The sequence below is a fragment of the Protopterus annectens genome, chromosome 12.part0 (genome assembly GCF_019279795.1).
Source record: "Protopterus annectens isolate FY-2018-M chromosome 12.part0, PAN1.0, whole genome shotgun sequence".
NCBI classification, from domain to species: domain Eukaryota; kingdom Metazoa; phylum Chordata; order Ceratodontiformes; family Protopteridae; genus Protopterus; species Protopterus annectens.
In genome coordinates, this window is record NC_056746.1 from 569,188,996 (window position 1) to 569,208,622 (window position 19,627).

A 19,627-nucleotide genomic window follows, 5' to 3' on the forward strand; every position below is an offset into this window, starting at 1 on the left:
AGGGTAGACACCTGGGCGTTAACCGTCTGGGCCACTGCCTCAGGAACGTTACCCATGAGAGTTTCTCCTAACTCCTTGAGGAGATCTCTCTGGAGCCAAGTAAAATGAGACAGGTAGTTCAGCGACCGTAAGGTAAAGGTTGCTGATGAGAGGGTATGCGTCCCGTACCGGTCCATGGTCCTAGACTCCTTGTTAGCAGGATGGATGGAGGAAGAACCCTCAGCTAATTCCTTCAGAGTGGCCGCCGCCACCCCCATGGCATCCACAGAGACTACTTTGGACAAAAACTCCTTACCCGGGGGAGCAGACAGAAATTTATTGGGTCTCCTGGGTACGAGTTCCACAGAATCAGGGTTTTCCCACACCCTTCGACAAATTAAATCCAGGAGCTCGAAGGGTGGGGACACCCAGGAGGCAGAGGGCTGAACACCAAAGGCCTTCAGGAAGACCGACTCCTCCTCGGAGGGGGCTTTGGACATCCAGTCACCTCTTTGTTTCAATATCTCCAGGATGTCAGAGAAAGAAACATCGTCAGAGGATGACTTGGGGGACCCCTCCGATTCCTCGAGATCAGTATCTGAGGTGAGAGACTCATCCTGGCAGCCTATGTGCTTCCTCTTGCACGTTTTCTTTCTTGGGGGCTCCTCAAGCAAAAATTCTGAGGGGCCCTCAGAAACTTGGGGACCACTCGTGGGGGTATCCCTAGGCCTTGGGGCTCTGCTGTCTACAGATAGGTGGTGATCAGAGGCTCTCACCAGAGTGGTAGGGGACAGAATGACAGACCCGCATGATGTGGCTGAAGATCTGGCCAGCGCACTCCGCATGGCCTAAAAAGGCTGCCCCCCCGAGTCCGAGGACCGGCCAGCCTCCGAGATCATGACAGGAGCCGGGGTTCCACGAGTCGAGGCACTGAGAGGGGGACTAGGAACCAACAGGTGTCCTGAGGTGTCCACCTCGGGCCCGACTGAAGAATCCCGGATCCCGAACCCTGTGGACAGCGCCGACAGGGTCAGAGCTGATGTCGGCACCAATGAGCCTGGAGGGGCCATCGGAACCGACCTAAGAACATCACATAGAACGGAGCATTCCGGCTCCGAAGACAGAGATGCGCTCGGAGGAGGAATAATTGAAGAAGGTATCGGGACGGGCTCCGGAGCTGAATGGGACAGAGCGGAGAACAATTTAGCCAAAACAGGTGATTGAAGGAGCCTCTGGACCACCCTATCGACATCCACATCTGAAAGTGTCCTGGAGGATTTGGAGGACAGGGAGGAAGATTGCTATAAATTCTGCCAGTGAAGTCTTTCAGAGTGCAATGGAACAAATTCTTCCTGGCTATCCATATGCTATTATAGTAGATGATATTCTGCTAGGAGGCAATGTTGAAGTCGAACATGACAGAAACCTAAAGTTCTACAATGAACTTGTGAAGTGAGTCTTAAGCTGAATCCTCAGAAATGAAAATTCAGGCTACAAGAAGATACTTATATTGGTCATTTGTTTACTAGTTCAGGCTTATGACCAGATCCTTCCAAACAGCAATTCTTGAGATGCCAGCACCAGACAGTGTTTAAGCCCTACAACATTTTCTTGGCATGGTCAACTTTCTAGGCAAGTTAATTCCAGGTTTGAGCCAATTTTCAGCACTGTTAAGATAGCCGATATGCAAAGATATAACCTGTTCCTGGTTAGAACACTACCAAAGAACATCTGATGCCCTGAAACAGAGAATTGAGAGTCCACCTATTTTAAAATACTATGATGTTTACAAACCAGTAACTCTTTCATGTGATGCTTCAAAGTTTGGTCTTGGTGCAGTCATTCTTCATGAGGATAGACAAGTAGCCTATGCACTGTGAACTCTTCAAACAGAGATGCAGTATGCTCAGATAAATAACTTTTGGCAATTGTGTTTGCATGTTCGACGTTCCATGACTATATTTGTGACACTGTCAGCCTAGCTATTTGGAGTTCTGTAAATAATTCTATGTCATTTGTGAATACTGATATGATTTATTTATACAGAACTGTACTGTCATTTGTGAATACTGATATGATTTATACAGAACTGCATGTTATGTACTGAGCTTCAAGAATGTAACTACAGCATACCCTGCTGGTTGGTTTACTTACAAAACTTCAAGAAAATAAGTTGAAATTAAGTGCTTTATGATGTGTTATAAAAGTTAGTTAATGCAGCAAGGATACAGGATGTCTAGAGCTAGAAGTTTCTCTATTCTCAGAAAAGAAAAGTAATTACTAGGTTTAAAATGTAAAGTGTTTGCTTTATCACACCCTAGCGGCTACACAGTTCTGCAAACATCTGAGAGATATGTACTTCTCACACAGAGATGTTAAAATTCTGTTAGCATCTGTTTAGCCTGGGAACTGAAGTCAGGTGACAAAGAGTGATGTCATCCAAGCTAACCTAGCAGTAATGTTTGATATTAATTTAAGAACTCTCTCAGAGAGACTATGCATCCTGTATCTTGTCTTGGGACCTAGAAACATCCACTCAACACTTCTGCCTGTGTGTTATCTGTAAGTAAGACTTAGGGCATAGTATCTCTTTTAGATATAGATAGGAATATACTAAAAGATTAGTTTAGATGTTTTCTGTTTTTATTTGAGACTGGCTTGCAATGTTGTTAAAACTATTTCCTGTGATTTTGACTGTGTTTGTTTTTTGAGTATTGTCTTGTTCTTTTATTATTTATTATTAAATATATTTAAACCTATTTTTGTGGCTGATATTTGAGACACATACTTAAGCTCTTAGCATACTTGCATATGTATTTGGTGACACTCCTAAATAGCCTTGGTCTTGGTCAGACTACCATTTGGATAATAGTAACATTACACAGTAGGATTGGACTTCCCTTTGTTAAGGGCCTGAAGCAGCTGATAAAGAGTTGACTAGTGGCAGCTGGAACTAATGTATAGTCTAGGCAGGAGGAGGCATAGCTAGTAAATCTGTGCCAGCCTTTCCTAGGGGTGTGTGTGTGTGTGTGTGTGTGTGTGTGTGTGTGTGTGTGTGTGTGTGTGTGTGTGTGTGTCTCAGCTACTTGGGCAGGGACACAAAGCACTGGTTGGACAGATAGGGTGCTGGAGTTCTTAGCTTGGCCACCCGGCTGAGATCTCAACCCTATAGCTGTGCCAGTGGGGACCTGTAGAAAGAGGGAGAAACCAGTCCCAGACTGACTTTGACCTATCTGTGCTCTTAAGGGAAACTGTACTTTACTGTGTGTGTACGTGTCATTCTCCCATTGTGTACACCCCCTCACTGTTGCCAGTGGTGAGGACTGAGGCTCCTTGATTACTGGGTCAGTGCAGGGGTATCACATATTAATTGGTGGCAGTGGTGGGATATCCACATCACATATTAACTAGTTTGTAATGGTGTGGATATTGAATTCCTGTAGCCTGTATACAATGGTCACTGAAGGTGTTTGTACTCTCAATCAGTCAAGCAGTGAACATTCAGAGTTCATATCACAATTGATTTATTTATTTTTTTTTTGTTAGCTTAGTCAGGAACAACAGGCAACCATGTCAACAGAAGAGTACGGCAAGCTGACAAGGAGCCAGTTGGCTGAAATGTGCCAGGCTAAAGGACTGGTGCATGCCAACCTGACTAAAGCAGACATGATTGCAACTTAAGTCACAGAATACACAGCAACCAGGAGGCCAATCAGACTGGTCGTGGAGATGTACAACCCTCAGAAAATGGACAGCTCAACCTTTCCACAGAGGACTTAAAACTCTGTTTGGAGTTAAGAGAGACTTGAGCTGGAGGCCAAGCATTTGGAAATAGAGGCAGCAGAGAAACTGCAACGTCTGAAGGCTGAGGAAAATGAGAAACTGCAACACCTGGAGGCTGAGGAGAAAGAGGCACAGACAACATGAAAAGGGGATGCTGACTGTTTGTCGGAGTCATAGAGGTAATAGGAAAGGGAGTAACCGAACCCCAGAAGCAACAAAGGTCAGTGAGTTTCTTCCACAATTTACAGAGAAGGATAATTTTGACAGTTTCATTCATATGTTTGAGAGGGTATGTAAACAGTATAATGTTGACCACGGGCTCTGGGTACAGTTCCTGACCGCCTTACTCCATGGTAAAGCTATAGCTGTTATTTCTAAACTGTCTGACACTGATCGTTTAAATTATAATACTGTAAAAAACTGTGTGCTAGAATGTTTTAACACCTGAATCTTATAGGAAAAAGTTTTGTGAGCATAGACGCAAGACAGATGAAAGTGTGTGTGAATATATTGCTGAACTAAGGACTTATTTTCATAGGTGGGTGAGTGGATGTCAGATCACCACTTCTGAAGGGTTGGGAGACATTTGGTGAGTGAACAAGCCCTTAACACTCTGCCTGAGGACATGAGAATCTGGTTAGCTGATATACAATGCAGTACTGCAGATTATTTGCGGAAGAAGCGAGACCTACACCTAGCAAGAAGGGTATCACTGTACAGGAAAGGGACACCCAGTGCTGCTCATGGGTCTAAGTGGACCCATAGTGGGCAGCCCAGACTGCCCCAACAGAGTCTGCCAGTAGCAGGTAATCCACTAGTCCAGGTACACATCCAGGACCAAAGGTTAAATGTTTTAAATGCAACCAGTGGGGCCATGTAGCATATAGATGTCCACGGAGGCAATGTGGAGAACAAAAGGTGGGAGGAGCCAGTAAATGGGAATGACAAAATGCCATAAGGAAGTTGTCTTGAGACAACAAGGGTACCGAACTACCACAAGAGGTTATATCCTATCTTAGTGGATGGGAAAGAGGCCACTGCTAAGAAAGAGCTTCTGACCTAACCATTGTGAAGCCTGCAATGGTTAAAAGAGGAGCACTACTTGTTTGGGCAGTCCACTCCAGTCAGAGCTTTAGGAGGGACCCCATTCCAAATACCTTTGGGTAGTATTCACCTTGACTGGGAGGGTGGAAATGGAAGCCAGGAAGTAGGTGTGTTTGAGGATATTGAAAAAACACAGCAGACACCAGCGATTAAACCAAATAACTTTTAGTAACAACCATCTGGTACGTATATAAGTGTAGCAATCAGTTTGTTTATATTTTATGTTGCTGCTATCAATCCTTATGTGTCTGTATGTAATAAAGTATATAAATGAACACCCCAGCCTCTTCATCTTAACTAGCTACATAAGGCGAGACACAATGGGTAACACTAAAATCCACCTACTCGGGTAAGGAAAACGTCTGATGGCCCACAAACGGACAAAAGTTGTCATTACTACTATATATTTGATGAAGTACTGGGAGAGGTAGAGCCAGGACAAAATGGCAGGGATCTAAACTAGTAGTGAAGACAGTTACACTAAATCAGAGAAACCTCTTGAATAGTTTTGTATTTTTACATGTAGATATGCATCTTACTGGTCAGAAGAATACAACCAGTCTCCCCTTGTGAGTGAAAGGAGAATGGACTCTAATGTGGGCAAGCAAAACGATTCTTTTGTTGTGATTCTGCATGGGTCTGAAAGTTGTGTGCCTTTTTGGGCACCAGAAACACTCTGGAATAAATCTTTGCCCCTGCTAGTCTACTTGGACTTCTTAAACAATCTTTTTATAAGGAAATGTAGCACCTCCTTTCCACTTGTACATTATAAAGGGATGGGACATGCGGCAAGATTTGAGACAGGCATCTCCATCTACACTTGGAGGGGATGCAGTAACCATTTTTGATTAACAGTAGTAAGCATCCCTCCTTGAAGATACTGCACTGATGAGAGAAGTGGAAATAGAAACTCCCACTGAATATCTACCAAAGCCAGCCAGTCAAAATACGAGTTGGTAAAGAAGAGATTTCTACATAAAAAGTACACCAGCAGCATCACAAAGAATGGTGAGGCCCATGTCCTATGGAGGAACAATGTTGCTGGTATCTAGATGAAAATGACTAATTAGCTCGTACTTCCTGCTGCAGGGGGGGGGTGTCTACACAGTGTACCATAAAAGCATTTTCTCTGTTTCCTTTGAATTTTAGAAAAGGAATACTAAAGAGGGTGAAAGGTGACCTGACCCCCCCCAGCAGCTGAAACAGACTGTCCTTTCTCTTTCAGGCCATGGAGGTGATAGACAACTTTAAACTCAATCCATAAGCAGACATCAGCGATTAAACCAAATAACTTTTAGTAACAACCATCTGGTACGTATATATGTGTAGTAATCAGTCAGTTACGTAGTTTGTTTATATTTTATATTGCTGCTATCAATCCTGATATGTTATTATGTAATAAAGTATATAAATGAACACCCCAGCCTCTTCATCTTAACTAGCTACATAAGGCAAGAGACAATGGGCAACACTAAAAGCCAGCTACTCAAGTAAGGAAAACTTTTGATGCCCCATAAACAGACAAAAGTTGTCATTACTACTATATATTTGATGAAGCATAATTCCTTAAAAGACACGTCCATAACCATCCTTAATGAGGACACTAAAATAACGTGTTGTCAGAGGACACTAAAATAACGTGTTGTCAGGAGTGCCGATGCATAGCTATGCCAGATACTACTGTTCTTGCACCTGCCTTGGTGGCATTAAACACTATTTCAACAATGTGGCAAGCTTGGCTGATGAGCCCCTGAAACAGATCCAGCAGGAAGGCCTTTGCCAGTATGCAATTTTTCACTCAAAAGAAAACATACGTGCAAGAGACCTGAGACACAATATGAAAGATGCACAGGACTGCTTTCTACCATGTCTCAAACCTGAGGCTCCTTACCTGTGGGAAAGAGACTGAGCTTGAGGAGTGAGCTTCGTCTCCATGGCAGCCACAGTGAGACACCTGGCTTTACAGTCTCTACCCAGGTAGCACAATCTGGGGGAAGTCTAAAATTACTGTTTGACTTTCTTGGACAAGGAACAGTGTCTCTATTATCCCAAAATGCATTCACTGAACTGCCAACAATAGTAACCAGAGCAGGGACCACACAAGAGGATGCTTACTGGCATCAACAAGTAGTCTGAAGTCTCTTTTGAGGACAGTAAAATTAATGAGAAGGCCAGCTACCTCTCTCGCTATCATTAGTAAAACTTCACTAAACCTTGGCTGAGAAGAAGCTGGAGAAATAGGCAGTATGTCAGCATCTTCCTTGGGGAGATCTTTATGAAGAATCATTTTCTTCCTCTTTCTTGGGATACTTGGAAAACCTTCCATAGCAGGAAATGAAAACAGATATCTTTTGCAGTCAAATGACCTAAAGTCAGAGGTCTCTGGATAATCTATGAAACAGGCAGGCACACAATCTGTGAAGCATATATTACAGTAGGGAGGAAAACCTTTACTGGACCTAACATCAGGGTATCGGAAGTTGGAACAGTCAGTGGTGGCCCCTCTCAAGTCAACTAAGCCTGTGTAACTTGGGACAACACTGCACATGCTAGTATACTTGGTACTGGGTGTGAAAGTAATGGACCCAATATCTGTCCAGTGGGAAGCGGAACATCAAAGGAGCTGGCACTGAAACTGAACGAGTTAATGCCAAAGCCCACTGCAAGACCAATGAAGGTGCAGAAAGATAAGCCTGTATAAGAAGGGAAAATTCCAGACCCCTTAAAAGCAGAACAGGAACAGAAGCAAATGCCCCCACTGCACACCCATACAACAACAGAAGGACCAGTGCTGGAAAATGTGAGCATATAGGATGATTTCTTGTACCTCAAGTGAAAAGCACATTGCCTCTCCAAGACCATGAGATAAATGTGCTCTCACATTCAATTCATCCTCACACCGCTCAAGGTAACAAAAGAGAGGGAAAGCAAAGGACTACTCTCCAAGTACCGAGGACCCACAATGTGCATAGCAAGACTAACATAAATGACTGCAGGAAGAGTTTATTTTATTTTTACATTTGTTGACTGGGGAAGTCCAGCTGAACAAAAAGTGAGGCTGGGGGAGGAAAGCTCAGTATATACCATACAAACAAAATCTTTTAAGTTACATATATCAACAATGCCAGGCAGCATACAATTAAAATAAACTTTACAATGTCAAAATAGATAAGATAGCAACTATACAATAGTACGGCTTTGCATACAAATTATATTCTATACAGATATAGTTACATAAATATGCATTAGGACAGATGTCACAATACAGAAGAGTGGAAAGCAAATTATGCCAAAATAGATAAGATAGCAACTATACAATAGTATGTCTTTGTATACTAATTATACTCTATGTAGACATAGTTACATAACTATGCATTAGAACAGATGTCACAATACAGAAAGGTGGAAAGCAAAAGGGTGACAATTATGAGACAGAAATGAAATGATTGGTAAAAGACCTCAGAGGAATAAGTAGAAGGTAGGGTGGGTGAATAGGCAAGGTAGAGGAGAGGAGAGGTACAGTACAAGGGAAGGAAGAAAGCCCACTGTAACTCCCTAAGAGTTGGAAACCTCCAGAGTGGAAAAAGGCAGCAAAAATTCCCTCAAACTACATCATCAACAAAGGAGAAGCAGTCTCAGATGCAGAACGTACTTCCACCTCTAAAGGATGAAAAGAAGCAGAGGGAGAGGGTGTCCCTCCATCACCGTAGCTTGAACACCTGTATTGGAGAAGCTGGCACAGCTGTGATCCTAACCAGTTAGACATGGCTGGCCTTAATGGACAACTGTTTAACAGATTATGGATGATACGATAAATAAAAAGGTTCTCATAACACTGGAGAAGAAAGAAATATCCTCAGTTTGTCCAAAGATACCACAGAACCAAAAGGAAGTTGCCAAGATTTTCCTTCGCTTGACACTTACAAAAAAGGTACAAAACTACTTTCTTTACCTTCTTAAAGTTGTCACAGTTTAAGACAAGTACTTCAGTAATGAGGCAAATACTATGGACCTAAGCAATAAAGTCAATGTTGCAACTGTGGGCATGAGTAATTTGGTTGCCATAGTAACACTTAATAGGGAAATGAGGCTTGTTGTCCGTTTCAGGGGCCCTGAAACATACCAAGAATTAAATGTTTCAGTACAACGGCAAGGCAATAATGACTTGGCAAAAAAAAAAACTAAAACAAAAAATATTTCAGAATACTGAAAAATGTTACCAAACAGAATGGCAAATAAGGTCTCTGCCCAACCTACACAAAACCAGAGCACAGAAAGTACAGTTGTGTACACTTACCATAAATCTAGATGCTCGAGTGCATTCACTGCTGCAGTCATTACATATGGGTTATCTGCTTGCAGGTAGCCCTCAGTTGGCCTGATTAACAAAGTCTTGGGTCCTGCATCGGTTGCTGTCCCTTCTTCCATGATGTCAGGTCGTCAGGGGTATAAAACATGCAGCCAATGCCATTGCATCAGTTTTTCTTGCCCCAAATGTCAGCTGCCCCCCTAATGGGGAGCAATTAAATATAAAAGTACAATGATATACCTCCAACAAAAAAGCAAATACATCAAAAAGGCTTTTAAGCATAGTAAAGGAAGGTAGAGGTATAGCTAAAAGAAGTTAGGGGCCTGGAGGGAGAGTAACCAGGACTGCAACAGTGAATACACTTGAACATCTACATTTATGGTAAGTGTACACAACTGCACTATGTTCTTCATGTTTCACTGTTGCAGTCATTACATTTGGGTAGATTCCCAAAGCTGTAGTTGGGAGGAGGAATTTAGATAGCATTAGGACCAGCTACAAGGCCCTGCAAGACTGCAGTGGCAAAGCCAGCTCTGGATTTAGAGAAAATTGGCAAATGGTAATGCTTGGGGAAAGTATGTACAGAACTCCAGGTAGCAGCTTCTAGGTTGTCCCTAGTAGGGACGCCTCTGAGAAAGGCTGTAGAGATAGATGCAGCCCTGGTGGAGTGAGGTCTTACCCCCTGGGGGATAGGTTTTCCATGGTGCTTATAAAAGAAATGAATGCAATGGCCTATCCATTTAGAAATGGTTTGTTTTGAAATAGCCTTCCCCTCTGCCCCTGCAGCAAATGCTACCAGCAGTTGTTCAGATTTCCTTTGAGGTTTAGTCCTGTCCAAGTAGAATCTGAGTATTGTCTGTGCACATCTAAGGAATGCAATATCCGTTCCCCTTTGTTCTGTGGATTGGGAAAGAAGGTTGGCAAATTAATGGACTGATTAAGAGCCACACTGTATACCACCTTGGGCATGAAGGACGGATTGGTTCTGAGGGACACCCTGTCCGCATGAAAGATGATGAAAGGCTCCAATGCCATAAGGGCCTGTAATTCAGATACCCTTCTAGCTGAAGTGATTGCTAAAAGGAAAGCTGTTTTCCAAGAAAGAAATTTTAGGTCTGCAGTAGCAGCTGGTTCGAAAGGAGGCAGAGTGAGTTTCCCCAAAACAAAGTTAAGGTCCCAGGCTGGGGTTGGAGCTCTCCTGGGTGGTCTTAAATTTTTGGCCACTCTGAGGAACTGCTTGAGCAGTGGATGAGAGAAGGGGGGGGGGGTTCTTGTGTTATAATGAGCTGAAATGGCAGAGGCGTGGATTTTAATGGAGGAAAAAGACAGGCCCTTGTGAAGCATCTCAGTTAAGTATTGTAAAATCTGAGGTAAATTGGGCACTGCTGTGCTCATCCCTTGGGAATGGTTCCAGGCACAGAATCTTTTCCATTTTTCAGCATAGGATTTTCTAGTGCTAGGCCTCCTTGCCTCTAAAATGATATCCATCCCAGGTTTACAGAGGGATGGTAAAGGAGAGATTATGTAATTAGCCAGGCTGCAAGGTTCAATGTTAGAAGCTGAGTGTGCAGAATCTGGTTCTCCTGTTGAGACAACAGGGAAGTAGTCTGAGGCAGGTGCCATGGGAATAACCGTGACACACTGCACAGGAGGGGGTACCAGTGCTGGAGTGGCCAGTCTGGAGCAATCAAAATCAACCTTTTTTTGTCCTGTTTGATTTTTAGTAGTACTTTGGAGAGCAGAGGCAGAGGGGGGAAGGCATAGTCTGATAGGTTTTTCCAGATGAAGGACAGAGCATCCACTTTCCAGGCCTGTTTGTGGGGAGTCCTTGTGCAACATTTGTCCAACTGGTAGTTCTGGGGAGAGGCAAACAGGTCTATATCTGGGCTCCCCCATTTGCTTGTCAACATGCTGAAAAATCCTTGGTTCCAGTTTCCACTCGTGTGGGTCCATGAGGTTTCTGCTTAGTCTGTCTGCCAGTGTATTTAACTTTCCTGGCAGGAAATGAGCTTGTAGGTGCACTTGGAAGCTCAAGGCTGTGTTCCACAATGCCATAGTTAGTCTGCAGAGGGGATAAGAATGTGTGCCCCCCTGCTTGTTTATTTACCACATAACAGTGGTGTTGTCCATCTTTACCATTAGTTGTCCTGGAAGAATGTGGTCCTTGAAGGCTGTCAGAGCATTCTGTACAGCTAACATTTCTTTTAGATTGATATGCAGGTGCATTTGACTTGGGTTCCATTTGCCCTGAATGCACTTCCCTGCCAGGTGAGCTCACCATGCATAGTCTGATGCGCCTGTTGTTGGGGTTTGGGTGGCAGGGGGTGGTGTGAAAGGTAATCCCTTGTTTTGGTGGCACGCCTCTGCCCAACAAAGGAACTCTAGGCATAGGCAAGGAATGATAGGAATCATTGTTTCTAGATCCTGAAAATGTTGACACCACAGGCTTTTTAGATACCACTGTAGTGCCTCATATGCAGTCTTCCATATGGAATTAGAAGAATGCAGGAGGCCATGAACCCCAAGGCTTGCAGTATTTGTCTTGCAGATAAGCAGGGTCTTTGTGGCCACTTGTTTGAAGTAGGTTGTCAAATGAATTTGTTTCTCTGCCGTGAGGTAGGCCATCTGGGAAGCTGTATTCAAGCTTGCTCCCAGGAATATAATTTGTTGACAGGGTACCAGGTGTGATTTATTTTCGTTAATGGTGTAAACTAAACAAGTTAGAACTCTTTGCACAAAGGCCAGATGATTCAAAAGTTTGTCCTGGCTTTCTGCCTGAATTAGACAATCGTCCAGGTATGGGTACATTTGAATATTTCTTTGCCTGCAAAATGCAATGACTGGAGCTAGGCACTTTTTGAATACCCTGGGCGCAGTAGATAAGCCAAAGGGCAGTGCAGAGAACTGACAGTGCATCTAGCCTGCTTTGAAGCGTAGGTATCTTCTGCAAGATTCCCTGATTGGAATGTGCAGGTATGCTTCTTTTAAATCTAGTGTTCCCAACCAGGCATCTTAGCCTAGCATAGGAAGTAATTGTTGAAGAGTCAGCATCTTGAATTTTGGAATCTTCAGAAAGGTGTTTAGAGTAGACAGGTCCAGGATAGGACGTCATGAATTGTCTTTTCTGGGTACCAGGAAAAGTCTCAAGTAGAATCTTTGTCCCTTTTCCTCTTCTGGTACCAGTTGAATAGCCCCCATGCTTGAGAGAGAAAGTACTTGTTTTTGGGCCTCTGCCCACTGATTTGGGGGTAGGTCCGGCCACCTGCTTGGTGTTGGCAACGTATGAAAGTGAAATCTGTATCCTTGGGACACTATATTTAAAACCCATTTGTCCTGGGTAATGAGTTCCCAGTTCTTTGTATGAAAAGCAATCTTTCCCCCCAAAGGGGCAGCCAGTTGATAAGTGCTTGGAAATTTTAAAAGGAAGTCATTGGGGCAGTTTACCATGGGGGGGGGGGGTGTTATTACTCCCAGATTTGGAAGTGGAGGACCCTCACGGCTTAGTCCTGTGTGTCCCCTGGGACTGAAACCTGGGATTTTTGCTGTGTCTGAGTTTGGTTTGAGAAGACCTGGAAGGGGCTGGAAAAAAACAATTCTTAGAAGGCCAGCGCCTACTAAATCTAGGAGGCTGAACTTATAAGAAATCTTTAACAGTTTGCATAGATTTAGCTTTATCTTCCATCTTTTTAAGAACTTCCTCAGCCTTGCTGTCAAATAGGCAGTCCTGATTTAAGGGAGCATCCAACAATTTAGCTTTAACATGATCAGGCAAAGATTGCTCCTTAAGTAAGCATGCCTTCTGAGCACAGACCCAGTAACAGTGGCCTTGCAAGAGGCCTCTAATGAATCAAAACCACATTGCAAAGTATGTTTTCCAACTTGTTCAGCAGAATGCATTAAATCCTGTAATTCTTTATTTTCCACACAGTCAGGAATCAACATCATTTTCTGTTTAAGCAATCCAATAACATGTTGCTGATATTTTAACATATGAAACTGTCAGTTTAAAGCCCTAATGGCCAAGGTTGCAGTATCCAGCGCCCTGGAGTCTCTGTCAGAAGGGGTAGGATTTTTAGCAGTAGAAGCCTTAATGCCCTTGGGCCCCTGTGAAATAGTCTCTGGATTTGCAATAGGATTTTTAAAAAGAAACTTGTGTGACTCAGGAACCCTGTAGTATTTGCCTGGTTTTCTAGGAGCAGGAGGCAAGGTATCAGGGGCCAAACTAGATTCCGAAAAAGCATCAACAATGTCTAGTTCAGGAGGAATAGCTAAAGGCTTATGCTGAGGTAGGAGTAAGAAATCCCTAAGCCTCTTTTTTTCAATCAGAAAAATCCTGGCTTTCCCAGTGGAAATGCTCCCTTAGAGTATGTAAGGTTTCCCCAAAGAAAACTCCTCTGGAGGGGAAGCAGAAGAAATGGAGTCCTCTGCATCAGAATCCTCATAAGTAGATAAGGGCAAATCCAGATCATCAGAAGAATCAGAAAAAACAGAATCCTGGTCAGAAGATTCATAAATCACTTCAATCCTAGGCTTCTTAGAAAAGGGGGGGGGTTGACTACCCCTGATTAGAGTTATTAGATTTTCAGCCATTCTTATCATTTGTTTTTTTAGGCATAGAGGCCTGAGCATGTGGCCTGGGCGTCAGTTTTTTAGGCATGGTTCGAGATTTAGGCCTAAGAGAAGAAGGAGGCGTCGGTTTAATGTGCAAGTCTGTAGGCCTGAATACACAGCGGCTCCGGACCCATCCAAGGTAGAGACATCCGCTGGTTCCATAGTTGAAGCATTTCGCAGCATACCGGACTCCAAGTGGGTCTCAGTAGAGGCCTGTGAATCAGAAGTAGCGGGTATCAGGGGCTGCAAAAGCGCCTCACTGAGTACCGGCGAACTGGCAACTGGCTTAGGAGAAGCGTCGTCGGCAGTTTTGGACCTTGGCGGCCTGTCTCTGTCTTTATCTTTGTATTTTTTTGGAATCCTGGTATGGATAATTAAATCTAGAACCGAAATATTTAGAGGCAGAAATATACAGACGATGGATAGTGCTCTGATTAAATAAAGCACAAAACTGACAGCAAGGTACGTCATGGTCAGGGCCTAGGCAAGGAATACAGTACGAATGAAAATCTTTATGAGGTATTTGCTTTCCACAAGTAATGCAATTATTAACTTTTACTGACATCGGTAAGGAGCAAGAAAAGTTTCAACGGGTACTTAGCTTTAGTTGAAGACTTCGGTTCTGAAACTCGAAAACGAAAATTTCAGGAGTCGGCCGACCGGCACTTGCGAACTGCTTCTGCTTCGGGCACCGCACGGCAAGAAAGACTGATGTAATGGCATCGGCTGCATATTTTATACTCCTGATGACCTGACGTCATGGAAGAAGGGACAGCAACCGATGCAGGACCCAAGACTTTGTTAATCAGGCCGACTGAGGGTTACCTGCAAGCAGATAACCCGAATGTAATGACTGCAACAATGAAACACGAAGAATATCTTCAAAGCCCCCCCCCCAAAAAAAAAAAAAAAAAAGCTGAGGGCATCTGGAATCAGACTGACATGTTCAGCTACTGGCAGAAACAGGAAATGGAGGACAGAGGTGTATAGTAAGCATTGAACGTAGGAGAAACTACAACAACCAGAGAAATATTTATTTGCCAAGCTAAGCATCCATGGAGTTGCAGAATTCTAAAGGCTGACAAAAAATTAAATAGCCATTCAGTACCTATCTAATACCCAATTAAAATATTGGGAATAATGTCACATCAGAAAAAATAACTTGAAAGAAGCAATGCCAAGGACTACCTTACACAGTTGTCTTTGGAATTAGCTATGTCTGGCTTAGGCTGCCTGTGGCACTTTTCCTAGCAATACATGACACTACAGCCATCAAAGTAGGACATAGGATCTACTCAGTAAAAACTTGCTGAGGAACAACCCCTATCTCCCAGAACAGCCATAAAGGCTTGCAGTGAAACAAACAGATAAAGTTATATCTGCCTATCACCACAGCTAGTCATCAATACTATAAACATAATTAGCTTCACTACCACTATTACTTAAAAGTGCCCAGAAATGTATAGCTTACATAATTGTTTTTGCAGATATTTGTAGGAAAATGTTCTATAAACCCACCAAACAGCAGCACTTTTGCACATCACTCCTACTATTGGGTACTCTAACTACGTCAACACAATATGCTAAACTGCAAACAATCAACTACTCACAAATGAATAAAGTTTCAATACAGTAATGAAGTATGATCACACTATAAAACGGATTATTTTTCACACAAAGCACTTAATAAAAGCAAAAGAGGCAACCAGAGAAAAACACTATTAACAGATACCAAAACAGAAGTGTACCCACACTATTAATTTAAAGCATGATTTCGGACTTGGTGAAATACTATTTGTATGATCAATTAGTGTTTGACAATCAACAATGAATGATAATTGTGGATGATGGCGAAGAGTTGCCTGCATCTTACTGAATATTTATATCCAATAATTGGTACTAATAACAAAATGACAAGTGTTATTACAATAATATCAACATGATGGGGCGAGTACTACCAATCAAACAATATGTACCAGCACAATACCATGAAACTGGCAACAGATTATTATCTACACTGTCCATGCTTACTGGATTAACCTTGCAAGTCAAATCATGGCCAAACACAGTCTGCAAAGGGTCAATGCATTAACAAATAAATAAGAAAAAGTAACAGCCATGCATGTAAATGAAATACAAAATGTACTAAACTACAGGACTTGCCAAGACTAACCAAGATTTCGTCTTCTTGATACTCTGCTACTGGCTTCCCATCTTTGCTTTGTTTTTCGATCATTGGGTTCCGTACAACCTTGGAAAACAAAAAAATCATTACAACATTACAGCCCAACTACCAAAACAATGTTTTGACTTTTGCTACTGTATTCATAATGATCTAATTCACTGTAACACACACCTGCAAACTTGCATTTTATTTATTTATTTGCATTTGTCAACCGAGAAAATCTGACTGGATTAGAAACCCCTTTTCAGCAGAGGCTTGGGGAGAAAAGCTTAAAAAAAATCAGTATATAGTGCACAGCTGAACACAAATACATAAGATACCTAGACAGACTAACATTATTGTGCTTGTTCAAAAGGTATTAGTTGATTACATAAAAAGAATAGAATAATAGAACACTGCACAATATCAGGTGATTATTATAGTAGAATAATAGAACACCGCACAATAGCAGGTGATTATTATAGTAGGATAATAGAACACCGCACAATAGCAGATGATTATTATAGTAGGATAATAGAACACTGCACAATAGCAGGTGCTTATTATAGTAGCAATTATTAAAGATATGTATCAGCATGTAATGAGATGCATAAAGTAAAAAAGACAGAACATTTCACATTCTGTAGACATTTACCAGGGTATATCACATATCAATAGAGCACACTGCCTAACTAAAACAAATGCAGCATTTTTTTTTTGAGGGATGAGGATTATAAAACAGGATGTACTGTATTAAGGTTAAGAGATTTTAAGCACAAGATAGAGTGGAGAGACAGGAATTAGAGGTGAGTAACTAAGTGAGCAACTTATAACTTACATCTACAAAGAATGGTCCTATGAGACTGCATAGGGGGAAAACATTCAGATGGTGTGAATGCTGTCAGACATGCATGACTCTTATTCAGGGGAAGAGGTACTGTGACAGATCCAGGTAACCTTCAAGTATGATTTTAGTAAAAACTTGAAAGGGTTGGGATTGTTGATCTGTAAAAAGGTGCTGGGTAGGGGAGTTCCAAATTTTAGCAACACAGCTCAAGTAAAGTGATTAACAGTCAGAGTTGTGAGTAAGAATGATACAGGTCAGGAATTTACAGGGGAGCAAAGTTTTCTAGTGTGAGTACACCAGTGAAAAAAATATTAAGGTGTGTGCATTTTTCCTGTACTTCTAAATTTTTATGTGCTGTTTTCAGTTCAAAGTAGTTGAGTTAATGTGGATATTCAAACCAAACGACTTGTTTTATTGCAATGCAGTGGTTGGGCGTTTGGTTGTTCACACTGATAAACATAAATATGCTTTTAACTAATGACGCAAAAACGTAGGAAACAGTGAAGACAGCACCTCAGTGCCAACTATTAAGCCTAGATGTCCAACACTGTCAGAGGTGCAGTAATACTGAGTAAACAAAAAGTCAAGCAGTCCACCAATCCATCGTTTTTTATTAGTGCCAGCAAGTGTGGTGGATGTGTTTTTGTTATTTTTGCTGGCACTAATAAAATACAGTAGATTGATCGACTGCTTGACTTTTCGCTTACTCAGCATTAATGCACCTCTGACAGTGTTAGACATCTAGACTTAATGCTTTCTCAAATGTTAATTCAATACATGTAAAACTAATAAAACAAATAAATCAGTGCTTTATCTCAGATTATTAAGAAAACTTGCACAGAAAAATTTTGCACAATAAAAAAAATGTTGCATCTATAAAGTACTTTTCTGGACCGCTTAAAAATCAGACAACTTTCTCTGGATTATGGGTTAAATTTTTAACAGCCCAGTGAGAATGCAGTGTCAATTTGCTGATTACATTCAGAAAGTCAAAGTGAATAGAGGTCAGTGAACACAAAGTTTGGAAGATAATGTGGGCTGCTAGAGGAAGAGCTTGTAAATTAATGTATGTGCACTGCTGGAGTAAGAATTTGAAAACTAATGCAGTCTGTGTGTGCTTCTCTGAGGATGGAGGGATTCTGTATTTGCAGTGCAGTGTAGATATCTCACACACACATCTCAAATCAAGTATGCTACTACAACCAAACTAAAGCTGCTGAAACAATGTACTGCATGGTAGTTTCAAGGTCCGATACTTGGCAAAGCAGAAAACAGTCTCATCTCAATACTCCTCAAGTACTGTAGATCTTCTGATGTCAATCTCCTATAAGATCTCCCATAATCGTATTTCAAAATTTCTTACAGGTCAGTACGACGTCACCTTTTGAAAGTTAAATATTCACCCATCATAATAAAAATGAAATTGATCTTCATCCAAAGTTCCTAAAAAGGCTACAACCACATTTCTAAACTCCTCCTTACTTAATTAGTTTCACTGGAATCTGCTATTTCCTGTCTGAAGTCTAATTTTCCTTCTTAATATGATCACTTTCTGACCACAGATAATATTCAGCTCTTGCTAAAATCCTTCAAAAACTAACCTGTAAGCAAATACTTTCTCACACTTCTGAACACTTTGTTCTAAAGAATTCACAACATGGGATCAGAATTACATTTATTATATCTACTACTACATTTTAAGGCACTTATTTCTTCCAGTCTACTGGCAGTGGGCTTTTAAGAGTGCACTACTGATAGATTAAAAAAAATGCTCTGGACATTCACATTTTGCTTCTAGAAAAGCTACACAATTTAAACTTCTCTGATGAAACCATTAAATGGTTTCACTATTACTCAACAAAGACCTCCAAGAACTTTCTGGCAATACTCTCTCAACTCCTGCTTCTCCAAAAGTTCCACCTTTGCACAAATAATGTTTATTCTTTTCATCACTACTTTTTCTTCCTCCCTTTTGTTTACAAATGTTGCCTTGTATACAACTGACTTCCTTGTACCAAGAAGTGGAATACATAGTTCTACTACTCAATCAAACCTACAAGATCTGAATATAATTAGCTTATTTTTCAACACCGATCTTCAAACAAACACCTACAAATCTAACACATCACAGACGCTTGGGAAATTTCCTTCACTTAAGTAACATCCTACATCACAGTCTTTGTCTTGACCTCCCCTAGTCTTTAACTATCATGTCACACTTACCAATATTTTACCCCAAATTAAACAGGGCTATAAAAATTACTAGATACCCTATTACAGCAGCAGACTTTTCCATTGCAAAGAATGTTGTTATCCCAAAACTGGAATAGGACCTCCTCACAGTTGTCCTCTAAAGATCTGCTATTTTGTCACACTAGATGCTCCTTGAACTCACCACTACAAACTTATCTGCCAAAAACACTGAACCCATCACTTAAAGGACTTCTTCCTTCTATGGTCAACAATTTTCAAGTGCCTATACACCAAACACTCTCAGACTGCAGCCATCATTGCAAAACAAAGCATACAAAATGCAAAAACATCCACTACAACCTTTCAAAAACTCACCCAGTCACATCCAACCACACCTTCATCAAACTCATCCCAGAAGTCCAAAATGCCTCCTAACTTCCACCAGTCCATCAAACCGCCCCATCCTTCCACAACTCCTCTCCTCTCTTCATCACTGGATTCTGTTTCCCAAATGTTTCAACATGGTTTTACCATGATCAAACATGTGCCAATATCAGATCTTCAGACAACACACTACAAGACTTCAGACAACAAGTACCACACAATATTGTTAACAATTGCAAATTGAAAAGTAGAA

The 19,627-nt window shown here is 41.7% G+C and overlaps 1 protein-coding gene across 2 annotated transcripts in view; it reads right to left on the minus strand.

The window, feature by feature from the left end:
• Window positions 1-19,627, minus strand: part of CCZ1 (CCZ1 homolog, vacuolar protein trafficking and biogenesis associated) — a 1,119,178-nt gene that overhangs the window by 806,948 nt on the left and 292,603 nt on the right. For both annotated transcript variants that reach the window (XM_044089701.1, XM_044089702.1), the window contains one exon: window positions 15,960-16,037. In XM_044089701.1, coding sequence (XP_043945636.1) covers window positions 15,960-16,037 — 78 coding nt within the window. The remainder of the gene's footprint in view (window positions 1-15,959; window positions 16,038-19,627) is intronic.